This window comes from Salvelinus sp. IW2-2015, linkage group LG13 (assembly GCF_002910315.2).
Source record: "Salvelinus sp. IW2-2015 linkage group LG13, ASM291031v2, whole genome shotgun sequence".
Lineage (NCBI taxonomy): Eukaryota > Metazoa > Chordata > Actinopteri > Salmoniformes > Salmonidae > Salvelinus > Salvelinus sp. IW2-2015.
The window spans coordinates 783,411-794,633 of NC_036853.1; the positions used below are offsets into that span (position 1 = coordinate 783,411).

The 11,223-nt window shown below is 41.1% G+C and overlaps 1 protein-coding gene across 3 annotated transcripts; it reads right to left on the reverse strand.

Annotated features, from left to right (window-relative positions):
• Positions 1-315: 315 nt before the first annotated feature.
• On the reverse strand, positions 316-6,238 carry LOC111971938 (palmitoyltransferase ZDHHC7). Of its 3 annotated transcripts, none has more exons than XM_023998729.2 (8): positions 6,118-6,238; positions 5,315-5,415; positions 4,785-5,090; positions 4,335-4,459; positions 3,952-4,048; positions 3,423-3,504; positions 2,774-2,904; positions 316-2,146 (listed from the first exon to the last, which is right to left on the reverse strand). In XM_023998729.2, exons 3-8 carry the CDS (start codon positions 5,082-5,084, stop codon positions 1,967-1,969), a joined length of 915 nt encoding a protein of 304 aa, XP_023854497.1. In that variant the 5' UTR covers positions 5,085-5,090; positions 5,315-5,415; positions 6,118-6,238; the 3' UTR covers positions 316-1,966. The 3 variants fall into 3 exon arrangements, with proteins under 3 accessions (XP_023854497.1, XP_023854498.1, XP_023854499.1); XM_023998730.2 differs by having other exon boundaries at positions 5,311-5,415; XM_023998731.2 differs by having other exon boundaries at positions 2,031-2,146; positions 2,766-2,904.
• Positions 6,239-11,223: the final 4,985 nt, after the last annotated feature.

The following is an 11,223-nucleotide window of genomic DNA, read 5'->3' on the forward strand; positions in this document are numbered from 1 at the left end:
TTGTCAGCTCGGGGATTCAATCTTGCAACCTTTCAGTTACTAGTCCAACGCTCTAACCACTAGGCTACCTGCCGCCCCAGGTAGCCTAGTCTGGATAGGTATCAGCAGTGTAGAGGTGAAGGTTCCACCATATTGCTTCTACCTTACAGATCTGCAAACATTAAAAGGGTTACAGCCAAGGGGAAGGGAGGGAATTGGGACCAGTGCTTGACATACAGCTTGCTGTGCACATCAAGTCATCCACCAGTTCCAAGAGCTGCATAGTGGGCTCCCACTCTTATCATCTAGTCAGTAATATGGACAAATAGATCTGGATTTTAGGAGGTAGAAATGAAGTTGATTTAATGGGAGCACAGTAAATGTAGCTGCGAAAMAACTGAAATGTTTCAAAACAGAAGTACATAACATCTCCATACAGAACATAAAAAAATAAAAAAAACTCAGTCCTAATACATTCCTTTATCCAGTCCATCACGTCTTCAAAACATTTTCATGTTAAATAAAAAAAGATACAATTATAATGGTTAATCAGACTTGCTCAGAATCATACACCTTACAATCAGCGTGACAGGAAAGTCCCCTGTATACATAGGGGAGTGTACTGTAGTGGAATACTTGTGAAGAAGTCAGTGTGGCCACGGTTGTTCTTCACGATGCTACAACGTGGTAGCTACAGGAAAAAAACAGCAGAGAAGTTTAGCCTTGAGCTTCAACGCTGTTAGTTGTGGAAATTGGACCGATATTGTGGTTTCCTTTGTGCATCGCTAAGTGTACCTTTAAATCAGAGCACAGTTAAATTATCATAGCATACTTCCCATTAAAATAACCATGACCAAGGGTTCAATGCTAACTTTTGGCTAATGAAACAAGTTCCTTGTCCACGTCACAGCAAATTTGTCAGACACATTACTAAAAGTTGATGCGGAATCCAAACTGCTGATTCTAGTATTTCTCTCATCTTCCTGGCAACCATTAATTATTCATATTTCATACTCCTCCATCCCAACTCATCTAACTCCTACAAGCGGTAAACATGTATTTTTAAGGTATAAAAAAAATGCAATACAGAGAATGTAAACCGACATTTAGGCAAAAACAACATGATTCTCAAGCAATATATCCAGCAATATATTCATAAAATGTTTTTTTGTTTTTTTAAATGAATGGATATATAGTGGTTAACACCAATTCTAGTACATAMTTTTTCCAGAGGTACAGCTAGCTACTGTCAGGTAGGGACACTTAAGCCTAATTTTATACATAGGATGCAAGAATTACAATTAGTAATGCAAAATGGCAGTCCTGCTAGTTGCGTAGACAAAATACGCAGACGTGTGCACTCCAGCAATTTGTAAGTCGACACAAGTACGCGACATTGCCATTTTGAGTAGCTAATTGGGTTCTTGCATTGTGCATGTACTGTAGGTAAGGTATAAATCAGGCTTTACTCACTCACCCCACCCCCCCAGAGTGACAGGAAGAGAAGAACACAACAACGAGTGTCTTTAAAAATAAGTCTATAAATAAACAGATGAAGTGAATCCTCCTACCTGTAGGCTTTCCTGTAACTGTGCAATATGTCGTGTTTCAGTCTGTCTGTTTAATAAGGACTACAGCGCACCTTCATTTGATCTTTCAACAGGTTTCGATGGGTCTCTCAATAGTCTGAGTCCTGATCCATGTCACCTATACAGACGTGACGTTCAGAAGCACCATTGTCCATGTTGTTGGATAGAACTTGAGTCTTCCTTGTAGCTGGGTTGTGTTCATTAGGGCACACAATGGAAAACATTTTGCAACAGAAAACAAAAATTTGCGTTTCTTATTGGACCTTCCCTGTTTGAGTCCGTTTTCTTCCGTTTGGTGCCTGAAATGAACAAGACCCTGGTGTCAAAGCCAGCTCCTGAGTCAGGTTCTACAGATTGTCTCAGACAGTACAGTAGGAAACTGCTGATAAGGTGAGAGGTCAGACAGAGAACTCGGGGCCAGCTTTCCGGGAGCGTGTGGCAAGTAGCCGGCGCAGTCGGAGCCCGGCAAACGGGTTGATCCACAGCAGTGACGGTTTGCCCCCAAACACGCTCCTCATGCCCTCCCAGCGAACCTGCCTCTCCCACGTGGGCTTCTCGTTCTTCAGACGCTCAATCTCCTGTGGTAAAAACACACACAGAGGGGGTAAACATCAACACCAGGTGAGAATTCAATAAAACAGAGCGAATGAGTTCAAATAACCACAATGGTAAATTAGCCTCGGTCATTGGTCACTAGTCTCATCAATGTCACCACAACTAGGTTTCTTCTTCCTTACATTATCAACAGGTTTTCTGAAGGAGGCTGATGTCTCATAAGCCCTATTTCCCTCACTGGGACTTCACTACCATGGCCACGTGCTTGTTCAGAGGCGCAGGACGTTTAGAAACAAATCCCAATCATGCAGAATAGAGAATCTTTTCCATTCTACATTGTTGATAGAAATAGTCGACGTAGAATGGCGTTCTGTAATGCCTTTGCCCTACTGAATGTCTATCTATTATTTTTCTATCAATGTAGTTTGGCTCCTCGCCGTCTTGTTGCAGATGGATTGGACCTGAGAATGTAATGTATAGCATGGAAACAATTCTTAAACATTTAATGTACATTGTATATTTAAGGTTGTGGGTTCAATTCCCGCAGGAATCAAACTGAAAATGTAGCCACTCCCTGCGCAGAAAGTTGCTTAGGATTACAACAGTGTCTGTCTGGTAAATGGCATATAGTGTTATATTAACCTCCTCACCGTCTCGTCGTTGCAGATGGAGTGTATCTGCGTTCCGAACATCACCACGGTGAAGGTGAGGAAGAGGAGGCCCTCCAGGCAGAGGAAGATCATCAGCATCACCGTCACCGGGGGGGAAAAGTCACTGCACTCTGGAGGGGCAGAAACAACATTCAGGATAATCACATTAACACTGACCTCAATGTAGTTGTATTTGCAGCTGCAATCCTTAATTTGAAATTATAATAATTTATTTGAAAAATCAACAAAATGACAGTTCCGCCAATTGGATTGCTATAAAGGTGAGGGATGGGGCTGGAGAAATGTAACCCCTCTCAAATTCATAGACAGAGCTTTAGAAACGAATAATGATAGTCCACAAGATTAAAATGATAGTTTTGAAGCTGTATATTTTTGTTAACAAAGACTTTGTTAACACACAATTCAGTTAAAAAAAAATCCAGATTGTGCCTTTACAACAGGGCACATTAGAGTCAATGTAGGTGTTTTTAAACAGGGCACATTAGAGTCAATGTAGGTGTTCTTAAACAGGGCACATTAGAGTCAATGTAGGTGTTTTTAAACAGGGCACCCTACAGTCAAAGTAGTTATATTTAACAGGGAACAGGATATTTAGAAAACTCATCTGCAATCATATAATGATACTCACCACTCCACTGGACCTTGACGCAGGTTACAAACTGGTAGCCACTCAGGGCGAGAGCATGCGTGGAGATCATCGCTATATACATCTGCAAAGAGAGAGGGAACTATTACCCAATCCTGGTATTGATGGTAAAACATTCATAGTAATTCATTGTGCATTGACAATGCACACAGGCATAAAGCTACAACAAAAGCACATTGACGGGCAGTGTACACAATCACAACCTATCCTAATAATACATCATCATACTTCTCCTATCTGGCCAGAGCTAGAAGCACAGCAGCACCAATGTGGTTTACAGGCCTTTATGATAAGGCACCACAATTAAAGACGAAACACTAATCATTCTGTCAAACCCATTGCTTCCATGCAAAACTACACAACAGTACAAAATAGGGATGTCAGCGATGCAACATAAAAAAAAAGTCTGATTAATTGACGTTGATTAATTGGACCGATGTACTACAGATGCATTTCAGTATTTCCATTGTGCACATGACCTTCAACAAGGTGGAACTGAGACGGAACTCACAGTGAAGAGGACAAAGAAGCGCTGGTTGTTCTCTCCGACACAGTTGTTCACCCAGGGACAGTGGTGATCCATCTTACGGATGCAGCGCTTACAAATACTACAGGGGAGGGAAACGACACCATGGTCGTGTTCATTAGGTACCAAACGGGGAGGGGAGGGGAGGGGGGGGGCTGAAACCGGGAGGGACTACCTGGACTTCTGCAATAAGAAACGTTCCTTTTTGTTTTCCATTTCAAAAGTTTGCCTAATGAACAGGACCCAAAAGATACAGTAGGCCTAAATAGGGGGTTTTGCCTAGCCAAGTGACTCAGCCAGGAAAACCCTTTCGATACTATTAAGCATAACAATAATACATAAAAGCAACAGAAGTGTCCCCTCCTCACCTGCAGTGGTGGGCTCTCTCAGGTTTGATGCTGTAGCATTTGGAACACTTATAGATGACCTCTCCTGGTTTCAGATTCAGGCTCTCCATGTATTTCTTTGTGGCGTTGCCTTTGGGCACAGCTCCCTGTAAACAAGACACACGGTTGGACACAGTCAGAATGACATGTTTGGACAGACTCATTCAAAACTTAAAGGAAACTACTAGTAAGTCAGCTCTTTCACTGCTAATAGGTAAACACATTGTTCCTATTCTGTGCCCAGGAGCATCAGACTGCCCTCAGACTTACCCTTCGTCATTCTGACTGCTTCTTTTACTTCTTGTATGCTCTGTCTTGCACTCCGTTCAAAGTCACTCCCTTTTCCAAGTCACCCAACATTACAATGCATCTTCACTCCTTTGTTACGTTTTGTCCTAATGAGCACGACCCTGCAGCGGTTGGTTCACTCACCGGGTCGGTGAGCATGGTGCGTAGGTGCGAGGTGAGAGCCAGCACGGCCAGGCAGTTGAAGACCACGCCGTTGACCACAGCGTACCAGAAGCTCTTGGAAGGCAGCAGCATGACAAAGGTGACCACAAAGTCAGCGTAGAGCACCAGGAACCAGGTGATGAAGGCACAGACCATGCCACAGCCGTCCTGGATGAACCACACCTGCTCCACCTCCCCTGCTGCGGAACCCACTGCAACCTCCTCTCCGTCCAGCAGGGGGTGGTGTTGTTCTACATCTCGCAGCCGGTGACCTGAAGACATGCTGCCCTGTAGGAAAAGAAAGAGAGAAAGAGGGAATATGAAAGCACAGAAAAGACTGAAAGGAAAAGAGAGTGTCTGCTAATATAAAGTGGCTTTGGTCAAATTGTGGACATGGGCACAATGTATGGCTAAATAGCCTATGTTTCTAGCCTAACCAAAAAGAATGTGTCGGAACAACCACTGTTGTTTCTCTAGCATTGACCAATTAGGCGTATTGTGTACTCACTCACTTTTTGTTAGCGTCCTTTATAATGTCATTGTTGTGTCCAATCTTCAGAACTACTGATGAGAGCATCCAGGGCCCGACTTATCAGGCCACATAATAGCCTGGCTATAACAGGAGAGAGGGTGTCTGTTAAGTGGCAGTTCAACAATCCAAATTCATAAAACAGAGGTCGACATCTTATCCTCCTCATCCAGCAACAATGTCGTGTGCACAGCAGAAGGAACACTATTTGAACCTCCCTTTAGTTTTAAACATAACACGTTCGTGTGGCTCAGTTGGTAGAGCATGGCGCTTGCAACGCCAGGGTTGTGGGTTCGACTTCCACGGGGTACCAGTACGAACATGTATGCATTCGCTTTGGATAAGAGTCTGCTAAATTATTATATATTTTTTTATTTAACTTATGCAGCTTGCAAGCGACATAGTTAATTAGCTAGCTAGCGTCAGCACATAGCAACATGGTAGCTAGCTATTAGCATTGTTAACCCTCAGTGGTGGTTGACGTTATTAATAGGCTGTGCACCAGAAAAGTACATGCAACCATTGACATCTAACAGCAGTAAGCTGGCTATTGTTGTAAATATTACTCTCTCTTTAGGCTGAGAAACGTTAGCTAGCAGTGTTAGCACTACTGGCCAGCTACACTAGCTACAGCCAATGACTGGAACGTAAATGAAGGCTACAGCTACAACTGTCTAGTAAGCAGATACAGGCAGATACTGCTGCCTGTATACTTAGCAGATACTTAGCAGATACAGGCATTAGCTAGCATTATTAACGTTACATATTAGATAACTTCATTATTACCTTCTTTATAGTTTCCCTGCTAAGGTGGTGGAATAAGGCTTCAATTTCATTCATGACAGCCCATTCAAGGCAAGTAAGCTAACGTTAGCTAGCTACACAACAATGTTTGGGAAGGTGCATTTCCGGTGTGGTTTAATTTTTTGAGAACTGTCAAATGTTTTTATTATCATCTTTTTTTTAAATGATTTGGCTACTTATTTAGTTGAAATAATCATAAGTTATTGTAGAACATGCAAAACTGACCTTTTTTAATGACAAAAAAATATGTAAATAGCATTCTCAGTACCTGTGAAAACCCAGCAAGGTGCAGTATGAAACCATGAATAAAGAACACTTTACATTTTGAGGGTCATTCCTGTAAGAATGTGAGAATGCATAAAGCAGTAACACATTTTGAAACAGGCCCTGAAATAGCTCTAACATACATTCACATAATTTAATTACAACGTCTGGGACTTTAATTTAATTATTCCTTTCTTATGGAAAACATTGTTCTAAAAACATTAGGTGGTACTATCACGAGGAAAATTCAGTTTCAGGCCAATACCTTGACTTATTTTTACAGACAATATACCCCTTATCTCTAAATTTGATCTAGTATTATTTTGTGGGTCGAAAAACATGGATTATGTTACAATATTGCTCCTCTACACAGCTACCATAGATGGTGTTATTTCCTTCAGTGCACTCTCAAGTAAAGTAAGTAGCCTTGCACGAGCTGGAGCGGCTCACAGGAGGCTGTTTCTGTAGCACCCCTTGGACAGAACGCTTGTCTTTCGCAGGGCCTTACCCCCAGTCTACCTCTTTAATGCTAAGTGTCAAGCAGAAACGCAAAAGTCCTATTTTTACAGTCTGGCATGACTCGGCCAGGAATCAACCTCCCGATCTTGTAACCTCAGAGCATATACGCAGAAGGCCACTGATTTGCTAACTAATGTGCTTGTACGTGTACTCCCAAGCTAGTAAATGTACACCCAAACTGATGTGCTAACTATGTTTTAATAATCCGACCTTCGTTCAAATACCATTTGACATAATTTCAAATACTTTAGCTGGGCTTGATTTAACTTGCCTAGCGCAATGGAGTCGATAGAATAGTGGCAAAAGTGCAAACCCTGCCCATCTGGGACACAAGGCAGGCTAAAGCGAACGCTAAAAGTATATCAATGGGGAATAAACTTTTTTTACAGCAGGAACTTCATTTCATCCACATTTTCTGGAATGGCAAAATTCCCGTTTGTGTTTTTATTTTATTTTTCATTCCAGAATAAAAAATAAAAAAAGAATTCACAACATAATGGCATGTGGTGACCACACTGTTCTGTGTCAATTGATCAACTAGGCTGACTGACTAAAATCACAGTCTCTGTCATAAGTCTCTATCTGAATGTCACAGAATAAGATTTAAAGTACACAATGTTCTTCACCCCCTTTCTCCTGCTCTCTCTTTTCCGTAGACCAAGTTCCAGGGTTAGGGAGTAATGGATTACATTTTGAAAGTAACCTACCCAACCCAGCCAAGTTCCAGGGTTAGGGAGTAATGGATTACATTTTGCAAAGTACGCTACCACCAGCCAGTTCCAGGGTTACGGGAGTAATGGATTACATTTTGAAAGTAACTACCAACCGAGCCAAGTTCCAGGGTTAGGGAGTAATGGATTACATTTTGAAAGTAACCTACCAACCAGCCAAGTTCCAGGTTAGGGAGTAATGGATTCATTTTGAAAGTAACCTACCAACCCAGCCAAGTTCCGGGTTAGGGAGTAGGATTAATTTTTGAAAGTAACTACTACCAACCCAGCCAAGTTCCAGGGTTAGGGAGTAATGGATTACATTTTGAAAGTAACCTACCCAACCCAGCCAAGTTCCAGGGTTAGGGAGTAATGGATTACATTTTGAAAGTAACTCCCAACAGCCAAGTGTTCCAGGGTTAGGGAGTAATGGATTACATTTTGAAAGTAACCTACCCAACCCAGCCAAGTTCCAGGTTAGGGAGTAATGGATTACATTTTGAAAGTAACCTACCCACCCAGCCAAGTTCCAGGGTTGGGAGTAATGGATTACATTTTGAAAGTAACCTACCCAACCGCGCAAGTTAGCGGTTTAGGGAGTAATGGATTACATTTTGAAAGTAACTACCCAACCCAGCCAAGTTCCAGGGTTAGGGAGTAATGGATTACATTTTGAAAGTAACCTACCCAACCCAGCCAAGTTCCAGGGTTAGGGTATGGATTAACATTTGAAAGTAACTACCAACCGCCAAGTCCAGGTTAGGGAGTATGGATTACATTTTGAAAGTAACCCAACCCAGCCAAGTTCCAGGGTTAGGGAGTAATGGATTACATTTTGAAAGTAACCTACCCACCAGCCAAGTTCCAGGGTTAGGGAGTAATGGATTACATTTTGAAAGTAACCTACCCAACCCAGCCAAGTTCCAGGGTTAGGGAGTAATGGATTACATTTTGAAAGTAACCTACCCAACCCAGCCAAGTTCAGGGTTAGGGAGTAATGGATTACATTTTGAAAGTAACCTACCAACCCAGCCAAGTTCCAGGGTTAGGGGGTAATGGATTACATTTTGAAAGTAACCTACCCAACCCAGCCAAGTTCAGGGTTAGGGAGTAATGGATTACATTTTGAAAGTAACCTACCCACCCAGCCAAGTTCAGGGTTAGGGAGTAATGGATTACATTTTGAAAGTAACTACCCAACCCAGCAAGTTCCGGGTTAGGGAGTAATGGATTACATTTTGAAAGTAACCTACCCAACCCAGCCAAGTTCCAGGGTTAGGGAGTAATGGATTACTATTTGAAAGTAACCTACCCAACCCAGCAAGTTCAGGGTTAGGAGTAATGGATTACATTTTGAAAGTAACCTACCCAACCCAGCCAAGTTCCAGGGTTAGGAGTAATGGATTACATTTTGAAAGTAACCTACCAACCAGCCAAGTTCCAGGGTTAGGGAGTAATGGATTACATTTTGAAAGTACACTACCAACCCAGCCAGTTCCAGGGTTAGGGAGTAATGGATTCATTTTGAAAGTAACCTACCAACCAGCCCAAGTTCCAGGGTTAGGGAGTAATGGATTACATTTTGAAAGTAACCTACCCAACCCAGCCAAGTTCCAGTTAAACTGGCAACATTTTGTTATTACAGATGTTCCCATGTAAGAAATATGGACTCTTTTTTTTTAAAGCTATATTAATAATCAATCAAAGCAGATTAAGTAAATGCAAGCTGTCTCCAAGAGCTGATTGTAAAAAATAAAACATGAAACACTGTGTTAAAGGTCCCAAACAGTCATTCTGATTCCCATGTAAAAGCCTTTTGAGTGACTAAAACATCAACCATAATATTTTTCACCGATAAAATGTTCATAATTTGAGAAATAATTATTTTTCTCATGTCAAACTGCCAGGAAGTCTGAAAACACAGWTTGCACTGTGATGCAGTGTCTTAGACCACTGCGCCACTCGGGAGGCGCCATCAACAAAGTTTTTAATGTGTATCAATTGCCTTGAACAAAGTATTAAAATACTACACAGGACTCTTAAGAATTTAATTCAAATGTTAATTGTATTTTTTGATACAATTAAGAAACAATGAGGAAATAAAGAAATAATGAAAGTAATACATTTGGGCCAGATAACTYACACCGGAATCGGAACGAGCTCAATCCCCGAACATYACGACAAGAGAGACACTTCAACGCTACATAAAGAGAGACCTAAGACAACAACATAGCACGGCAGCAACACATGAAAACACAGCATGGTAGCAACACAACACAACAACAAGATGGTAGCAACACATGGCAGCAGCCCAACATGGTAGCAGCACAAAACATGGTACAAAAAAATATTATTAAAAAAACCCACATTTTTTTTTTTTAATAAATAAATAAAAGATGGCACAAACATTATTGGGCACAGACAACAGCACAAAGGGCAAGAGGTAGAGACAACAATACATCACGCAAAGCAGCCACAACTGTCAGTAAGGGTGTCCATGATTGAGGTTGAGATAAAACTGTCCAGTTTGAGAGTTTGTTGCAGCTCGTTCCAGTCGCTAGCTGCAGYGAACTGAAAAAAGGAGTGTGTGCTTTGGGGACCTTTAACAGAATGACTGGCAGAACGGGTGTTGTATGTGGAGGACGAGGGCTGCAGTAGCTATCTCAGATAGGGGTGGAGTGTTCGACACCACTGGTTTAGGTAGTGTTAGTCTTCCCAACCCGGTAGTCATTCTGAATGCAGGTCAGGCATGAATAAGAATTCCAAATGTTGGCTTTACCAACTCTGGCTGGATTCCAACAGGAATTAAACATCACTTTGCAAGGTTGCTTAGTGTGACTTGCAGGTCYGATGTGATCTGTAAACTATGAGTTTCAGGTCACTCTATTAGGGTAAAACTAGGCCCTCAAAATAAGGCCTTATGAAATACATATCCTATTGTGTTAAAGTATTTAATTTTAATGATAAGATACAGTATTCACTTAGGCTCTCACTAGGATTGCTATAGGACAAAAAAGGCTTTGTAACTTGTATGACTGTATCAGTTCTGCACTGTACTACTGCAGTTTAATTATTTGTGCCAATAGTTACATTTTCACATATCATTTTAATGTGAAGTTAAGCAACATTATAATATCCATAAACCTAAAGTCATATAATTTTTCATTTGGTGGCATTGTCAATATTTTCAACTTGAATATGAAGTCAAAACATGCAGGACATTATTCTAACGAGCTCCGCCCCCGAAACAAAGGCAATAAAAATACACAGTGTTCTTTGCAATTGTTTATCAATTGTGTCTGCTCATTTAGCAGACACTCTTATCCAGATTGACTAACAGTCAGTTCATTCAACTATACAACCACATCTCACAGTCATAGCAAGTAAAATATTTTTTTTGTTACCGGATTTGGATGAAATCAGATCTAAGTAAAATGACCAAAATATAAAAATGACTGTTGCTTCTACATTGATAAAGTTTGATCATAAAGTTACTGATATCCTCTCCCATTTCAAACACTTAGATTCAGGATTTTTTTTTTGTGATATCACAAAAATACACATTTATTACACCAATGGTAGTGTCTTATTCTCT

Excerpts from the sequence above, each read along its gene's own strand:
- LOC111971938 (XM_023998729.2), bottom strand. The coding sequence starts at position 5,084 with ATGTCTTCAGGTCACCGGCTGCGAGATGTAGAACAACACCACCCCCTG. Across the intron at positions 4,049-4,334 it reads GAGAGAGCCCACCACTGCAG|TATTTGTAAGCGCTGCATCC; the intron begins GTGAGGAGGGGA and ends CCTCCCCTGTAG. Across the intron at positions 3,505-3,951 it reads GCTTCTTTGTCCTCTTCACT|ATGTATATAGCGATGATCTC; the intron begins GTGAGTTCCGTC and ends CTCTCTTTGCAG.